General features: G+C 24.9%; 1 protein-coding gene across 2 annotated transcripts; it reads right to left on the reverse strand.

Moving 5' to 3' along the window:
• Nucleotides 1-304: 304 nt before the first annotated feature.
• On the reverse strand, nucleotides 305-19,771 carry LOC129981125 (DNA methyltransferase 1-associated protein 1-like). Of its 2 annotated transcripts, XM_056091825.1 has the most exons (11): nucleotides 19,632-19,771; nucleotides 17,101-17,184; nucleotides 14,939-15,024; nucleotides 12,913-13,033; nucleotides 11,096-11,170; nucleotides 10,225-10,443; nucleotides 8,068-8,175; nucleotides 6,845-7,039; nucleotides 2,594-2,662; nucleotides 1,810-1,882; nucleotides 305-615 (listed from the first exon to the last, which is right to left on the reverse strand). In XM_056091825.1, exons 2-11 carry the CDS (start codon nucleotides 17,182-17,184, stop codon nucleotides 395-397), a joined length of 1,251 nt encoding a protein of 416 aa, XP_055947800.1. In that variant the 5' UTR covers nucleotides 19,632-19,771; the 3' UTR covers nucleotides 305-394. The 2 variants fall into 2 exon arrangements, with proteins under 2 accessions (XP_055947800.1, XP_055947792.1); XM_056091817.1 differs by lacking the exons at nucleotides 14,939-15,024; nucleotides 17,101-17,184; nucleotides 19,632-19,771 and adding an exon at nucleotides 13,160-13,419.
• Between the last annotated feature and the right edge of the window lie 7 nt (nucleotides 19,772-19,778).

A 19,778-nucleotide genomic window follows, 5' to 3' on the forward strand; every position in this document is an offset into this window, starting at 1 on the left:
ATACAAATATGACCTGTAAATCATAACTAACTAAAGTGTTCTGTTAATAGTTAGCTAAATCAAAATGATAGCATGATTCTAGAACAAAAAAGTCTCATTTAATTAGTAAAAGGTTAAAAATTGAATTTCTGGTGACCTGGTAATACAAAATTAGACGTAGAGTAAATTTTTCTGACGTCTAATTTAACATAATGTTAATTCCAAGAAACATAGGAAATCATATCAGTAAGTGTGTACTAGAGAAGCTTCAAAATTAAGACAATATTTATACATCCCAACCAAAGAAAAATATGACTCAAAAATATAAAAACTGAGAAATTTTAATTACATATAAAATATATACATGACAATTACATTTAGTATTATATTAGACAATGACATGACAGAATTCTTTTTATTCACATTTTATACCATTTTGGATATTGGTTGTAACTGAAGAGATAGTTTCCATATCTCTGGTTTTTTCTGGTGTTAAAACTTCAGTCTGATGTCTTAGAGTTTGCAGCTCAAATTCACAATTGGCAAGAGCGAGCTTTAATTCATACAAAAGAACCATGTCACTCCGCAATTCATTAAAATGCTGACATACTTCTTCAGTTGGTATTGGATTGGGTTCTGCAAAAAACAGTAAATTTAGTATATTGTTAAAAAATAAACGCTGTAAATAATACATTGTGCAAAATCTCAAGTTCCCTAATTACATCCGATTTTGCTAATTTTCATTTCACATGATTCCTAGATACATCATCAATTGGTTGGCTGTGCTCAATAGTTCTAATTACTGGCCTCAACAACTGAACTAGTTTCACCTATTTATATAGCCATTCTACAAACATAGTTAACTATAGCTTTATTGTGCAAATATTATTTAAAACCAGCTAGTTTACCAAGATTTGCCATGATTTTACTGACTTCATTGTTTATGAAATGAAAATGGTGACAGAAATGAAACAATCAGTTTAACAATGAAAACTTCAGGGCAACAATGTAATGTATTTTTGGAAAAATGTAAAATTCAATAATAAATTTGTATGACTATAAAAATTGGTATCATTCCAAAGACAATTTTTTAAATTTTGAAACAGTGCAAGGTTCTTTTTTGTGCAATAATATTTTTGATAATTATGGTAGGAAAACACCTAAATTGAGCTTAATTTTCATTTAATTGAAATTTTTAAAAAAGAAAAAAAATCACTCTGGAATTCATATTTCCAACCTCCAAGACATGTAGCTGCAGGTCAAACAGTCTGGCCTGTATAGTGTCAGCATACACATAAACATTTATCTTTATTATTTGTATAGATAATAAATAGCATAAAACATTAAGATGGTTCTGTAAAAATTATTCAAAAAGAGATGCTTACATTCTTACGATTTCATTTAAAATGCAATCGATAATTAAAGGCATTTTGATATTCTTAATATGTCAATATCATGTAAATTAACAGTAGAACAATAAGAAGTAAAATATTTTCATGAATGATATGCATAAATCTCTTAACCAAAATTTTTAAAGTATCTTTGCAAAAATATAATTTAATGCCTGTGTTATTCTTAATTGACAAATATTCTAGGCAAATATTTCTATCAAACAAAATAACATTAAATAACAACTGCTTTTCCTGTTTTAAAGCACATAAATAAAAACACTACTAATTGTAAACAGAATACTCTACTAATTGTGTCACTAATTTGCACCTAGGACACTCTTAAATGAAACATGAATAATTTTTCCTTAAATTTTTAACATTTTTTTTTTTTTTTTTTTTTTCATTTTTCATATAAACCTTACAAACATGATTTACTTACCAATATCAAGTTCCTTCAATAATTGTTCAATGGCTTTTGCTTTTTTTTGTCCAACAGATGCAGGTAGTTTCATCTGTTATTAAAAAATAAATAAATGAAAAAAAGGGGGGAAAACATTGCAATTGAAATAGTGAATTTTAAAAAATAACTAGAATAGATTTCAATATTAAATTGCTAACCTTTTAAGGATGGATTAAAAAGTTAAAGTACTTAAGTATAGTATTGCCTTTTTGCAAATAAGTGAATGGACTATTAAGAGTATTAAGTAACAAAGAATGAGAATATCAATATATATTTTAATTTGTTTTAACAAATGCAATATTCATTCATTTAATCCTTTTATATATGAAGTAAAGTGACTTATAACAATGAGCCTTCAAGCAGCAGCTTTTTAAACTTATAATTGCATACATTCAATAAAATTTCCAATTTAAAACTAAACAGTAGGTATAAAAATTTTACTAGTCGCCTTCAGTGGTCAGCTATTTACATATCATATTTATAGTATTAACTTAATTATGTCACCCAACTTAGTAGAAAGACATCTTATCACAATAAAAGTATTATTTTAAATTGTACAATACTGTGGAACATTTTGATTGGGTAATAATGCTTGTAAAATGATAATATTAACTTGCAAAATTGATAATTTTTTTTAAAGCTAGGTAGGTGATGTTGAAGTTACATTTTATAATCTTTCAAAACTTGGGAATGGGAGAGCAAACAATCATTAATAATGTATTTAGGGGTAATCTTATGAAAATAAAGACAAAAATGTTCTTACTCTCTGACTTCGCAAAGTCACTCCACTTCCTTTGAAATCAGCAAATTTTATTCCAGCAGAATCAACACTCTAAACAATAAATATCTTATTTAAACATAAATAAAAGAAAAAAATAGCATAATTGAGTATAACATAAATTTTATCTTACCTAAAAATATTTTCTTAATTGGTTATTTATCTTTTTATAATAAATATATATACAAACATTTATATTAATATTTGTCTGTAAAAACTGCACAATGCTTAATTCTAAGGTATTAAAAAGTTGAAATAGAGGCAAAGTGTCATATTATCTATCTGTTTATCTAGTACTAATATTGTACTCTGTATTGTCAATCTTTCTCATTTTTCAATGTTTCCATCCGATAATTAAAATGAAATTATAAATGGTTTTAAAGATTTGAATTTAATAAAAATCCATTTCAAAAATTTAGTTTTTCAAATTTTTTTGATATTAACTGTTTACAGGTCAATCTCCACTGAAAATTTCATTTCAAAAATAAAATTTTATTTAGAAAAATTGAAAAATAGTTTGACTTTTTAGTATAGAAATTATGTTCAGACATAAAACAAATGATGCACAAAAAATTAGAATAAAGGTTATATTCTTTTTGACATTTTAATAAATTTATATAAAAATTAATTTTTCATTTTAATTAATTTATATGTAAAATAGTTTGCAAAATATAAATTTATATAAAATCGAAAAGAATGCGAAATTTCTAAAAATCAGAAGAAAGAATTTTTTTTTAAGTTCATGTTAGTTGAATACATCAGATACAATTTTATCAATAAGAAATATATTTGCTACAATCGATTAAACTTCCATATTCCTAATTAAAACTATTAACTAACCATCACTATCCTGTGAAGGAAATAATTTCTTTTATTGTGAGCTTTCATTAAAAATGAAAACTAAAAAAAAGAAGGGAAAAAAAAGTTGAGTATTATACCAGTAAAAGAGATAGTTATTATATCAAAACAACTCAAGGTAAATGTACATAGCATGGAGTAAATAAAAATTATTATGTAATGAGAATAAAAAGGCCATGTTCAAACTGCTTTTAAAAGTTAAAAAAAAAAAAAATACTGTTGTAATTTTAAAAAAAACATTTTTATGCTGAATACAAAAAGTTATATGTATGTTTATAATACAAGATAAATTGTTGTTCTGTTGCAGTCTTGAAAACAACTGCAGTCATTGATAAAAAAAAAAAAAAAAAAAAAAAATTATAACTTCATTTCTTCTCAGACTTGAAGGACTAAAGAGGGAGCTTAAATACAGTTTTTGATATTAGTGTCAGGAAATCTGGGCCATGATTATTGAGGAGAAATATCGCACAGCTTTGTTATTAACAATATAAAGTAAAAAAGAGGCTGAAGGAGGCGAGTTTGTAACATTTTAGTCATTTAGAAAGATGATATGTCTTACAAGTATGTAAAATAGTTAAATAGTAGTAAAATAATTAAAGAATCAAAATTTTTATCTCTGATTTTATCTTTCCTGTACTACCTTTATCAGAAAGTAGAAAAAATTGTCATTAATAGGCAAGAATAAATGGAAAAGATTTAGAAATATTATGGTTTCCAAATGGAATTATTTTTCTATTTTTAGCAGACAAGAAAATATATTGAATTAAAAAACTGGAACACTAAATATGACAAAAGAATAAGAGAGAATTATGTCCAAATTTTAGAAATGTAAATACATTAAAATTTAACGTAGCTAAAATGACTATAGTAAAATCTTATATGAGCACAACAGGGAAATTCAATTCCAAGATAATAAATATCCTAATGGTATCCTTTAGAATGTTAACTCATTAATATATGAAAGTACAACAGTCAGCTAATTTCTAGAAAATGTCTTTCAAGTTTTTGACAGTTTATATATTAGTAACTGCATGCATTGTTTTTTAAAATAATAATTTAAAATTATTAATAATTTACAAATATTTCTATTAAAACACTTATCTATAAAAGTATTGTTCATTAATAAGATAAATGGAATATAATTAAAATTTTATTTTCAAATAGTTAAATAATTGTAAAAACAGCTTTAATGGTACTAAATCATAACAATAATTTTATTTAAAAAAACAATTTTAAAAAGTTTGTTAAAGTCCATACTTATATATAAAGCTCAATGTGTTTGTGTGTTGGCGCTCTACAGAAAAGACCATTTGACCTACAGCTACCAAATTTGGTACGTGTATACCTTGGAGGTCAGGAATGTGCACCTGGGGTCCCTTTTTTTCAAATTTTAATTAGAATTTTAATTATTAATTAAAAACTAACTTTCCCGACAAAAAAATCTTTTCATTTCCCCCACCGCCAAATGAGTAAGGCTTTGATTTTTTTTCACCACTCTAATGAGACTAAGCTTAAGATTTTTTGGCCGATTATTTCAAACGATTCTGTTTATTTTCTTAAGGTTTGATGCATTTAAAATTAAACATTGTTAATTAATCGATCTTTTAGATTCATTCTGAAGTACTTTTGAATTAAAATAAAACAGATTAAAGGAAATTAAAAATTCCTAATCTACATAGCGTTACCCCAACTGGCGTAGAAAAATTCACGCATTTACGTTACCATAACTGGCGTTGAAAATTCACGCATGCGTATTGTATTCTGATTGTTTACATTTCAACGGAAGCGGACTCGATTGAAATTATTTTTAGGTCAGTTGTATGCTTTTGTAATTAAATTGCATTTATGTTAGTTTAAGTTCATCGTTTTTTAAGTAATTATTTTAAACTGCTTTCAACCCATTATTTTAAACGATTCTGTTTATTTTCTTAGTGTTTGATGCATTTAAAATTAAACATTGTTAATTAATATACCTGCTCAAGATGAATCTGAAAAAATTTTGTTGACAAATTCTTGAGATATTACATAAATTAAGAAAGATATTCTTTAACGCCCATAAGGTTTAAATGCTCAGTGACTTTGTTTTCAGTAATCATATTACAAAAAAAAAAAAAAAAAAAAATGCTTTTTTTCAATAAAATATATTATACTAATTGCAGATTAATCATTTCCACTTTAATTTAAAGCATAAATTCTACGGGAGCTAACAGAAAATTGGAGAGATACAGATTACGTTATGACTGAAGGCCTTTATAATATTCTGAGTGAATTGAAATTTGAAGTTTTAAAATATTTCAATAAAGAAGCTATTATAGTAGGAATTACATAAAATAGTTCATTATTAAAACTTTAACGATCATTAAGATTGGAGAACTGGCTGGTCGCCAAAGGCGGCTAGTAATAAATAAATACATGTATGCACAATGGTTACTGATAATGCAGAACATTTTTTTGCAATAATCCTTTTAGGGTATATATATATATATATATATATATATATATATATATATATATATATATAGCATAATTTTGCAGATTTATTGCCAAAAAGGTAGAATTTCAATTTATTTTTTTCCTTGAGACACATGATTTGTACATGGAGACATCGTTTCACAAGTGCAAAGTTTTCCTTTAGTATCCTTTGTAGGAAATTCTTTAAAGAATTTCTTTGACATGTGTCAATTTCGGGAAGAGAATTTAGGTATGTTTAAAAGAATGTCTTAAAAGCTATTTATCTCTGCTCTTGACTTTTTAAGTTAACCCACTTTTGTCATGATTAGTCATTCACTTTTGAGAACATATGATAGAAATAATTTAGATCAGGAAATAAGAAAATTTTTTAGAACGTTGATCTAATTTAAGATCTAAAAAAATTGAAAATTAAGATATAAATTAAGAAATATCATTAGATTATATTAAGTATTTGTTTATTAATTTTAAATAGACTATGCTCTTAAAATAATTTCCTTATCACTTCAATTTCATCTTCACTGTAACTTTAACTTCGGAGTTCAAGGTTTTTTAATTTTTCCATGGAATCAAAATGTTGAAGTTGCAAATTCCTTCTAAAACTATTATAAGATCAGTTTTTTCTTATGATCTCCCTTTCATACTTTCTTATCTACTCAATTTTTTTGTTTTGCTTTTGACCTTGATAAAACTAAAAATCGGTCAACACCCATGAAATTCTAAGGAATAGAAAGCATTACAAAAATTCGACAATTGTTTCTTCAATCAAAATTTTACTAAATCTCCGGTAATAATATAAAATGAATTTTTAGTTAAAATGATGCACTAATTAGAGACACACATAAGAGGTTTCACTGTAATTTTGAAAAACTAAATCAGAAATGAGAATTTTAAAAATAAAGTACTCACTGTATTTTCAGCTTTAATGTTCTTCTGCTGTACAACTTTCTTCTTCGGACCTTTCTTTTCCAGCCTTTTTGTTTCACCCTGGCTGCTATCAGCTGCTGTGATCAGTTTTTGCAAATCTTGAGTCTTTTTTTCTCTCTCCTTCTTTCTTAATTCAATTTTTCGCAACTCATTCAACAAAGTCTGTTCCTCCTCAACCTATTGAGTGAAAATACAATGCTTAAAGTTCCAAGCTATTTAGGTAAAAATTCTTTTAAAAATAAGTTGTTTAGATTGATGTTTGATACCCAATTCACAATAAAAAGTATAATTTAATTTAAATTAATAGTAATTTCAGTAATTATAAAAATAAATTTCAGGTAACTTTATGTTAGTAAGTAATGAATGGGAAAGTAGAGTTTATCTTATTTTAACATTCTTAGTATTTATTATTATCATGATTTTACTATAACTTTCTTTTTTATCAGTAACATGTTCTTTTAATTAATTTTTTATTAATGTGCATTTCTGAAAAAAATATACTTTCAAATCTAACCATTCAAGCAAAATTTATAGCTAAAATTTTTACTTTTAGCTATAAATATTTTCCTTTATAAAAATAAGAAAAATTCTTGTTTATTTTTTAAGAAGATTTTTAAAAATAAAAATATCAATTACATTTCTCAGTTACAAAAATATTTTTTGTTTCATAAATTGTTTTAAATATAATTTTGACTTAAAAATTTATGATAATTATGTGACCAATTTAAGATGATTAAAAAACAAAAACTTTAATTTCACAAGTGAGAAATTATTAATTCAACAGAATTATTTTAACAAGGTAACAAGTTATTTTGCTTTTTATTGCTACTTCATTAAGCATATGTTTCCCTTACTTGATAAACAATTTATTCTTGAGGTTAAATTCAAAACATTAGTTTTCATTTGCAGTTAAGAGGTATTTGATATTTTTATTCCAGTAGTCTGTCTAGAAAGTGAAAAGAAAAAGAAATTAGAACTACTTCTTACTAATGACAAAATATTTGCGAACGAAGAAATATTTGATTAGAGCAATTTCATCAAGTAAACTAAATTTTTTGGGCTAAAAACATTTTAGATAATTAATTAATATCAATATAAACAAGAAAAGAAATTATGAATAATATACCACTTTAAAAGATTCTATAATGAGTCCTTACTATTAGAAATAAAATAAAAAAGCCAGAGAAAAATTATTTTATGCTCACCTGTTCTGGAGTTCTATCATATAATTTTATTAATTGTTCTTTCCTTCTCCTTTCATGATCAGCATCATAGGCTATCAATTTGGGTTCAACATTACTCACAGCACGGACCTACAATACATCAGTCAAAGCAACAAACTAGATTACTTATAGCTATTACTTACGCATTTAAAAAAAGTTTACTTTTATTTGACTTAAATAAAATGCAAAATATTTCATTCATGCTAAATAAATTGTGAACCTTTTATTCATTCAGAGGATAATAAGTAAAATTTAAATTATTTAAAAAAATTTCAATAACAGTTTTTAAAATACATTTTTATTAGTGCACTAAAAAGCGGAAATTTTTTATTTTAATTATTATCTACAGTTTAGTCCTCAATTTATAATTCAATATTATTATTATATGATCTTCAAGCAATTTTTCTAAAACTCATAATTACACAATGCTGTATGCATCATTTAAATATATGCATCGTTTTTGAAAATTAAATTGGCTATCTGTTAAAATTTGAATCTACTTAAATAGTCCCTACAATCACTAAAAACACAAAAATATAAAAAAAATTCAAAATTCAAATATATTAAAAAATGATTGAAAAATTGATTTAAAAATTTCATCTTTATTTACATGAAACTAGTCTAGTTAAATAAAGGTGTTTAAAAATTAAACATCACACAAATGAACACCTTAAGACTATTGAATTTAGTATACTTCCAAATAAATACAGTAAAACAAGACTTTTGAAACTATTTAAATCTAAAAAAAACTTCTGTGATTCCATTTTTGACAAACTTTTTTTATTATTATTATTATATCTGCCAAATGAAAAAAAAAAGTAATTGAATCAATTAAAAATAAATTCATATATCCAGAATTGTTCAGAATTATTCAAGTTTTTCACTCATGAAATATTCATTATTCAATTATTTGGCACAAAAGATTTCATTAACACCTAGTTTGTATTTCAATATTTATGAATATATTTTGAAGCACTCATGACACAACAATTATTTATAATATAAATTAAAGTTATCATATGTCAAATCAACTATTTTGAGCTAAAACTAAATTTATTATTATACTAAAAAACATATTTAAACCAGCTCTCACCAGAACACCAATATAAAAAATATATAAATAACTTTAATGGAAAAGACTCTTTTATATATAAAAAATATAATACAAAAAATATTTTCATAATCTGGAAATTTATTTTAAAAATAAAATGGAAAAGTTTGTTAGACCAAAAGTTTAAAATTTTGTAATTTTTCAAAAAAATTAGAGACTATCCCAGACATTTTTTAAAAACAAAAGAAAGTTAATTTTTTATCAAAAATTATGACTAATTTTTAGAAATGATTCAAATTTATATAAAATATACAATTTAAATATGTGTTTACAGCATAGAATATGAAGGTAATCATTTTCAACAGTGAATTTCAATCTTCAGCAACTATAAAAGGCAAGAGTTAAGTTTTGAACCAATTTTTAAATAAAAGAAAACTTTAAAAAAATATTTTATATTACAAAAAATAGAAATATTTTATAATATTAACATGTAAAATAAAGGCTTATTTAAATATTTTTCCTTCCCACATTTTGACTAATATAAATGCATTTCACTAAATGTTCAGCACTGCAGTGCTAATTGATTGCACAATACAAGATACTATTCAAATTATTACAGAAATGAAGGTTTTTATTTAATAAGAAATTAACTAAATAGCAATTATCATGAAACTTTCCTTGTGCTTCAGAGTGTTTGTGGACAAAATTTGAAAAAATACATTCAATAATGTAGGTGTCTATTCAGGACAAAAGAAAAAAAAAAAAAAAAAAAAAAACATTTCAGTTTTACTTTATAACAGATTTTCAAAACATCTTTAAGTTGAGATCATTTTCTTAATTATTGAAGAATCTAAGATAAGAACAATTATTTTATTACTGATGGTTAAGGAATCCTTTATTAAAGAATACTCATACAGTAACCAGCAAAGGAAAAGCATAAAAAAATCAACAGATTTTTAAATTATCTAGTGTTATATAATTATTTGAAAAGTTTCAAAATTTAGTTTGTTTTAAACTATAATAAATTTTGTAGCAATTAAAATTTTAAACTAAAATTAAATGTGAGAATAAAAATTATTTATTCTTACTTTTGCCAAAATATTACAGATATTATAATAACGTTCTTTCAAATCTTCAATACTTCTGTTTGGAAAACGAGTTCTATCCCATCTATCTTGAATTATAATAAATCGGAGGTCAAAGCGTTGACATAAATCAAACAAGTGGTCAGTCTCCTGACGTGTCCAACCTTCACACTGCAAATGCTGGATGTACTCATCATCTGTATATTCTGGGATTTGAACAGACTGAAATACACAATTACATTTCCCTCAATGTAAAAAAATATCAGCCATAAATAATATAATTGCCAAAATGTAATATAATTTTATAGTTTACTCTCATCTAGTATTATTCTTCTTTTTCATTATTATGCTAACAATACAAATTCACCACAAAGTAGTAATATCTATTTTTATTTTATTATTTAAATAAAAGAAATGATTTTTATTTTATTGAAAAAAGGCTTAATAGGACTTTCACTGAATAGGTTTTTAAAAATAAATATAAATTAAATAATATTAATTTCTAGAGATTTCTAGATATAAACACTGACACATGACTTTTTATATTTTTTGCACATAAATAAGAATGAATAATGTAAATCATTTTGGGGAACTATTAAACACTTTCATTTATCTCTTATTTTGCATAAAAAATTATTGATTTTGATAGAAACACCAAATTATTAAAAGTTATTTAAGCATGATAAACAATCTTTTGATACAAATGGAAAAAAAAATTAGAATTCTGTAATAGCAAAAATCTGGAAATGTACTTTTTGGAAGAATATAAGCAGTTAAATAATTGGTAGGGATCAATATTAATTAAGAAGAAAACTTATAAAGAAGTATTTTAAAATTCTGTACATTTATATCAAAATATAAACTCAAGACAAACCTTATTGAACTTTGCAAAAGGATATTCCTCACCCTCGTCTTCTATACGTCTCCAGTGATGAAAGATGGCACCATCCTACTTAAAAAAACACCCACAGCAATAAATAAAACATAAAAATTAATATTTAGTATAAACAAATCAATTATAAATACAAAATGAATTATTTTTTAAAGTTCAATTTTGATTTATAATTAATTATACTTATAACAAAACATCTTTAATATCATATTTATTTTATAAATGCATATGCTAGTGTAAGCAAAACTAACTGTATAAATAATTATACTATGATTATTTAAATTCATTAATTTTCTCATTAAATTACTACAACAAAAATTGTAACAAAGTTTCAGGGTCATATATTACCCACAAAGTATTCAGTTACTTTGATATAATAATTTTCAGAATTTTTTGTAAAATTAGCTTTTAAATATGCATAAACTATTTTTGACTTATACCAGAACTCTCAAATATTATTTATTTTTTAATTTATAGAAATCTTAGAGAAGATTAATATATATATATATATATATATATATATATATATATATATATATATATATATATATATATATATATATATATGAATTTGCTTTGGAGTGAATGGTTCAACAATATTTCGGTCAAAAGTAGTAAACCGTATTTGAACAATTCAGAATCTATGCATATTTATACCTACAATAATACTTAAAATATTTGTTTGGCATAAATGAAATGAAATTAATTTCATCTCGGTTTTTCAATTTCATTTCATTCAAAGACTATCTTTCTCAATATAAAAGTTTTAAAACTTCATATATTTATTAGTTGTTTCCAATGACTAGCTGGGATTAATGGTTATATTTAATTGCAGAGAAATCATTTATGTATATCTGACAAGATTATTGTCATGTTATTTTAGTTTTATTTATTGTGAATTCTTCTAATGGAGACAGTTCACAATATCATAGCACTATTAAAAATATAAATACCTATTCATCTATCTTTTAAATTTCTCAATATTATGGTTTGTACTTATTTGTCTTGCAAATTACATGGAAATTACACAGAACCCTTCTTTAGCTTTCAACAATGAAAGAAAATTACACAATTAAAAATTTAATGGAACAATGAAAACAGTTTGAGTTTCAAATTAGCAATGTAATCTAATATTGGAAATTAGAAAAAAAAATGTTTTTAATTTTGAAATGGTGTATAATTAATATTTGCGCAATTATATTTTCAAAAGTTATTAGGGGGAAATGCCAAAATTTCATTTAAGTTTTAATTAATAATTTTTTTTTTTATTGCTCTGAGGTATACATTTTCCAAACTATACATGTGACAAATTTGTTAACTCAAAGTCAAACGGTCTGACCTACAGATCGCCAACACATACACGGGTACACAAGCTTTCATCAGTATTATTAGTATAGATTATATTATTATTTAAATTATAATATTAAAAATTTTTTGGAAAATCAAAATTTTAAAAAAGAATATTTAAAGAAGTAAAAAATAAGTTTAGAAAAATAATAAGGATAAACAATAAATGAGCATTGGTGTAATAAGGATTAACAGCAAATAAGATTTGGTGTTAGATCTAACTCAAAAAAATTGATTTCACATCAAATTTAAAAAAAAAAAAAAGACTTAAATTTTAAAATTATTTACTGTAAAATTCTATAAAAAAATAAGAAGATTTTTATCATTAAAAATAATAGTAAGATTAAAGAAGGCTATAATGAAATATCATAGGGCTATAATGAAATATAAAAATTATATATACATTAAATGGTGAGCATTTATTATGTAGGCTTAAAAGTTCTCTACATTACTTTTCTAGCTGGATTTGTAAATGGCATCCATTTCCAAGGCCGAACTCGTTTTAAGCCTAATTTTGCTTTATTTTGTTTATAGCCTTGATCACTGTCAGTTATGAACATAGGAGGTTTATCTCTGAAACAAAGTAAATATATAAACTTACAAAAATTGCATTATTAGACACAGTTAATCAATAATGTCAGTTTTAAAATAATTTCATTCCAATGCGAACAATAAAAACGTTAATTAAAAGTCCTTTACTTCAAAACTGTAAATAAAAACATATGGTGCTTTTCCATTATACTGGAGCAGGCGATTTCCAGCGACTGTGTGCTGTCGCCAAAAAGTCTGCTTGGCAAGATTTGTGCTGGTATAATGTAAAAGTACCAAATATACATATCTGTGTTTGAGTCAACTTTCAATTTTCCAGGTAAGTAAGATAGGATCTTCATTTTCTTCAACACATATACAAGGTGATCAAGAAATAACAGGAGGTGTTTGGTGCCATGTAGCGTGCTATGTACTGGACAAAAATATAACAAAATTTGGCCATCATACACATTAAAATGTGCAATTTCAACTTATCAAGAAAAAAATTTAGTACCGAAAAACGCCGATAGGGAAAATCCAGATGATGTGATAGAAAACTTTATTATGTAATTTGCTTATACGGGTACTTTGTGACATGACATAGAAGATAAAAGGAAAGGTTGCAGGAATTTATGTTAATCTGCAAGAATTCACCTATTGTGTTGTCACTATGTGAACGCGCCTTATTAGTCAAGCTGTTTTATCAGCAGGATGAAAATGCCAGTGTTGCTCTTCATGAATACTGGAGGTTAAAACAGTTACGTAGAGGACCAATGGCGATAACAAACTTACGAAGAATGGTCGAAAGATTTGAAACAAAAGAAATTCTTGGTGTGCAACCAGGCTGAGGACATAAAGTTATCAAGCAGGAACAAGTTGAAGAAGTTGCAACTGCTGTTATGGATTAAGTGATAACTAATAAGCAGGGTACCAAAATGCATGTTCAACATCACGTAAAACAGGAGAATCATGTAAGAAGATGATTGCATAAGATCCTGAAATTTTATCCATATAAGATAACACCTATTAACTGATAACACTGATCTGAATTCTGGCACTTTCTGGTCTGGTTTTAGTACACTTTAAAGGTGTTGTTTATCAAGGACATATTCCTGACATTCCTACTTTAAAAGATCAAATAACATTACACATCAGACAAATAAATGCTGATACGCTGCGAGCCACCGTTGAAAACCTCGTGTACTGCATGCAATTATTGGAACATCATGTTGGTGGTCACCTTGAGCCAAATTTGTAAGTTGCTATAATAAACGTTTTTCATTGATATTTGGGGTGTTGCTATTTACTGTTTCCATTGGCAATTATGTATTCTTTTTTCACACATTATGCATTTGCAGTGCCAGGATTTCCCCTATTGCGTTTTTTGGTATTTTTTTCCCCCGATAAATCAAAACTGCATACTTTAATGTGTATGATGACAAAATTTTGTTATATTTCATCTAGTACATAACACACTACAGGGCTCTGAACACTTCCCGTTATTTCTTGATCACTTTGTACAACTGAAGGTCTCAGTAAGAAACACTTGAAATTTTAAAACTATTATTTCATAAGAATTTTTAATCATACCATAGTAAGAAAATTTTTGAGAATATTGGTTTTATTGTAAAGTAACATTATATGGATACAAGATAAATCTTCTAAAAATATTCAAATTCAAAAGTTGTTGAGAAATTTTATCTATTTTTAATTAATTTGAAATGATAAAGAGTATTAGACAACCTTTTTAGATAATTTGCAAAATAGGTTAATACTTTGAAGTTACATAAATGCATTAAATAAAAATTATTTTGTAATCAAAAAGATATGATCATAATATAGTACAAATATTTTAAAAGTCTTCCAGATAATCTAAACAGTAAATAGTTTTTTTTTATTACTATGTAAAAACATAATATCATAAATAAGAATGGAGAAATAGAAATATACTTGTTGTCTGAATATAGCAAGGCATAAAGTTCCCGGTGCATTCCTTCTGGACGCTTAAAGGTGACTTCACTGAGTTTTTTCTTTTTCTAAAGAAATAATCCATAAATCAAAAAAAAAAAAAGCCAATAATATTACACATATTAATAAATAAAAAGTATAGAGAGAGTGAATGAATAAATGGACACTCTGATGATCTTCTACCTTACAGATGAAATGCAACAAAATTTCAAGAATCAATTCTATGTGAAATTGGAATTAATAAGTTAGAAATTAATCAGTGTAATGATATTAATTTAGAAAAGATTAATAAAGCATCAATAATAATCAAAAAGCAAAAATTTTAATAGATAGAAAGTGCCAAAGTACCATGATATGTGCCCACACATATATCAAGATTTCTACAAAACACACTTAGAAATATTTCACCTTCATCTCTTGCAATGATCAGCTGAATGCACTTTCTCATATTCTCTTAACGATAAAACCGAAGAAATTAATAAGAATGCTGGAGTTCCATTTAAATCTTAAATCATATGAGCACTTTTAGAAAGGCATTTGCTTAATAAATAAATCTATCAGATCTAGAAATGCAGAATGGAAACTATTGCCAGGGCAAGAAGGTCAAATGCTAAGAGATTCGGCTGTTAAATATTTCATTCTTTTCGACAGGCAACATAAATAAAACTGATTAAAAAAAATAATACCTTACGGACCCCAAACTGAAAATGACAAATTTATTTCCTTATAAACCAATAAGCATTCCATTTTTCCAATTAACGTCTCATTCTACTTCCATAAGCTTTTCCCATTCCATCAAAATAAACAAAACCCAGAGTGCAGTAAATCGCGGCCCTTTAATGTCCTTAAAAAATACTCAGAACCAAAAACACATATTGAAAGTCAACACACTGAAAGACATTATTCAAAATTATAATGGACTGTGTCATCTAGTATTGCTTAAAAATTTAAATAAAAAATTCTAAATTGAAATTACATCATTTAATCATGGCCTGTTAACAATGTATAGTTCTAAAATGCGATTATTCAAGATGAAAAGTTTTAATATATTCAATTGATGCAATTTTGTTATAAAATTTTAAAAAATATATATACATTGTTGCTATATACAATCAAGAATTATTTTGTGTAATTGTAAAATTATTTTTTCTCTTCAATATTAATTTGAAAGAAAGATAAAATTTCCGTTTCTTTTTGTTGCTCTTTTCTTTAAAATCACATCAGTTTTGCATATTAAAATTATTACTGAAAATATAATATTCATCCTTTAAATACAAAAAAAAAAAGAAAATTTTTACAGTAGTTCAAAAATAATGCTAAATAATATTTAAAGGGGAAAAAAGACAGAAAATAAATAAAAAATATTACCTATATATTTTAAAAGATAAATACTATTCATTGAAAAAATTGGTGAAAACTTTCCCTTTCCCTTTTTTTTGTAAATTGTATATTTCATATAAAATTTATTTTTAAAAAAAGAAAAAGTCCAATTATACTTCTGTAGTACTTTCAGAGTATTGGTAGCCAGAAAATGAAGAAAAACTCAGTTCTCTAACAAGTATATTAAACACTTGTGCCTGATCAATTCAAACATTTATACAGTATTTTGAATAATATTATCAAATTAATATGTGGAATAATCAAAGTAATATGTGGAATCCATTCTATATTAAAAACATTTAGACATTTCACTGCAGTTTTAGAAGCAAAACACAGTTTTACAAAAAATATAGAAAATCTAAAATATTTGAAAAAAGATATGCAGATTTAAATAAAAATTTTCAATATGATGATAGAGGAGTTTTCCAGTTCGATAAAAAATATTCAAAAATATCACATTTATTTCAAATATCAATATGAATATTATTTTTTTACACATTACACTTTAGTGAATTTCACTAATATTCATTTCAGCTCTAAATTTATAAGTATAATTTTAACATACAAGTTATATTCATAAATACAGATAAAATCTGATATTTATTGTAATGATTGAATAATACCATTTTGAATAGTAATTTGTTTTATCCTGAATTTTTTTTTTTTATATATATATATATCTGACAGTTACAGTTTTCAAAAGTTTAGAACTAATTTTAGTTCAGTTATGAAAGATTAAAACAGAATTCTAAAATCAAACATACTTTCCGGCCATCAATAATGCTTTCTTTACTTATTTCAGGAGTTTGAGGTCTTTCAACATCCAAAATATCAAGAACATCACTCATCTAAAAATAAAGTCAAATATATATATATATATATATATAGTAATTAAATGGTGCATTCAATAAAACAAGCATAAAGTAAAGATAAAAATTAAGCTTATAAATGAGCTACTACCATATTTGTTATGCATATTTAAAAATACAAAATTAAAGTAGATTCCTCTCCCTCCTTCTTTTTATTTTGAAATTACGGTAGAATAAACATAAACATCATTTAAGAAAATAGCACAAAAAAAAAAAACGCTCAATATTATATATGTGAAAATGCTCAGTAAAAAATGAAGAAATCTGGTCAAATAAATATTTTTAAAAATAGACTAAATATTAATAATAAATACTTAAACTTTTTTATAATAAAACAATTTAAAACTACATAAATTTTCACAAGTATGAATGATTTCAGTTACCAAATTGATTAAAAAAAATTAATTAACAATATTTTAGTACTTATATATTAATAGCATGTCATTTGTGAATTGAGTTAACTGCATGCCATTAGCGAACTCTATGCTTAAAGGCATGTCATTGGCAAATGTAGTTAATAGATTAATATTACTTTGATCATTAATTGCTGGTTGCAATAAACATGATATCATTGGCTATTCTTTTCTACATTTGAAAGATTAATCATTGGCATGTTGTTAATGCACAAGAATTGACATTTTAAAATTCTTTATCAGAAAAATATAAGGTAACTTTTGGAAAATACAATGCATTCAAAGTTGTATATTTACTATAAAGTTCCAGAGAATTACTAAAAATCTACAGTAGAGATAAATGTGTTGAAAATATGGGAAAAAAAAAAAAAAAAAACATAGACAGTTACTTATTTTTTTTTTTTTTTTTTTTTTCAAACAGAAAATTTTATCAGATCAATAATTTTTACTATTCCTTGATAACAATGATAATAATAATAAACACTAACAAGAAAAATATTTACATATTTAAATAATATGTTAATACCTGCTACATTTTTATTACCTGTTTATTCACACACTCTAATGAAGTATGTTTATAAAAATAAAATTATATAGAAACAAAATCATTAAATATAATTTCAATAGTTAGTTTTGTTTCATACTTTTCTATATTCATGCTTATAATTCTGAAATCTTTTTATTATTAAATAATATGAACTAAATATAATAATTACTATCTATGCAAATGCAATCACTTCTCTTAATTAAAAATCTTGCAATTTTTATTATAATTTAGAATTTAAACCATATTAAATTAATTATGAACCGCAATGAAATCCATGCACAAGATTAAAAACCCAACATTGAATGATCACATAAACTTCAAATATTGGATGCTCACTTACTGTAAACTAAAATTTAAAAATTTTGTTATAGAAATATTTTTTTTCCTCCGTGGCAAGAAACAAGAGAAGAGGAAAACACTTTTTTTCATTTTATTAAACATGGAGATTTGTGAGTAAACTGTACAATTATGCAAAGAACTGGGCCACATAGGGGAGGGTGACTCACTAAAAAGGGAAATTCGAAAATGTGATAAGAATGAACACACAAATTAAAAACATGCAAAAAGTATGAAAAATGTAATCAATATACGGGGGAAAAAATCCAAACTGCAGCCCAACAGGTTGCTATATTGATTGCAAAATATTTATACAGAAAAGAAATCAACAGCATACGATTTTCCTAAAGACTCTTTAGGAAGTATATGGTCGGGACTTACTTCAATATATGTAGGACAAATGTATGTTAAAATATATAGGACAACATATATGAGTATGAGTATTTTATTACACATATACCTCACTGGCATATTTTATCAGATATTTCTTTAATGGCCAATAGACTTTTGCGACATATCTTGGATACATGAATTGCTTTTTTAAAGCACCTTCCATTGGTATAACAAGCAACTTCATTTTGCCTACATGATTCAGATATGAAAGAAATTTTTGAGACTTTCAAACTAATAATCTGATGAATCTTTCTCTAAAATTTGACAAGTTTGCTAAAACGAAGGTGGAGAGTCGTGCTGCAAGCAAAAAAGAATTTCTACTTTCTCTCCGTAGAGTTAAAAAAGATCTGCCATGTGATTAATTGCAGATTTTTTTGTTGTTTCTCTGTTAAAAATGTGCAGAAAGATAAAAAAAAAATTAAAAATGCCGAAGAATCACATTCCTGCTGAGCTGATGTTCATCGAAAAAATTTAGGAGTTAAATAAACATTCAATGCTAATTATATTTATTTGATTCAAATAATATTTTTAATTCCTTATTCATTTTCTATATAAAAATACTTTATATTTATTAGTCTATCTTTATTACTATTATTTACATATCAATTCTGACTTCAAGCATTTTTCAATTGGTAAAATGTCCACATTCTGAAATACTTTTGAAAATAACGAAAATTTCTAAATATTTCAAGATAACTCTCTCTTCCCGACAGTTAATTGGAAAATAACATGAATACCTTAAAAATCTCTAAAACTAAATTCCAGTAGCATCAACAATTCTTGAATCAATTTTCTTTCTATATCATAACTTTTGTTTACTATCTATTTATGATGAAATATGTTAACCGAAGGATGCTTTTTCCGGTAATAGTTCAAAGGAAGGA

Source organism: Argiope bruennichi, chromosome 1 (assembly GCF_947563725.1).
Source record: "Argiope bruennichi chromosome 1, qqArgBrue1.1, whole genome shotgun sequence".
In the NCBI taxonomy this organism is placed as follows: Eukaryota; Metazoa; Arthropoda; class Arachnida; order Araneae; family Araneidae; genus Argiope; species Argiope bruennichi.

Excerpts from the sequence above, each read along its gene's own strand:
- LOC129981125 (XM_056091817.1), bottom strand. The coding sequence starts at position 13,350 with ATGAAGATCCTATCTTACTTACCTGGAAAATTGAAAGTTGACTCAAAC. Across the intron at positions 11,171-12,912 it reads TTACAAATCCAGCTAGAAAA|GATGGTGCCATCTTTCATCA; the intron begins GTAATGTAGAGA and ends TTTTTTAAGTAG. Across the intron at positions 7,040-8,067 it reads ATGATAGAACTCCAGAACAG|GTTGAGGAGGAACAGACTTT; the intron begins GTGAGCATAAAA and ends TTCACTCAATAG.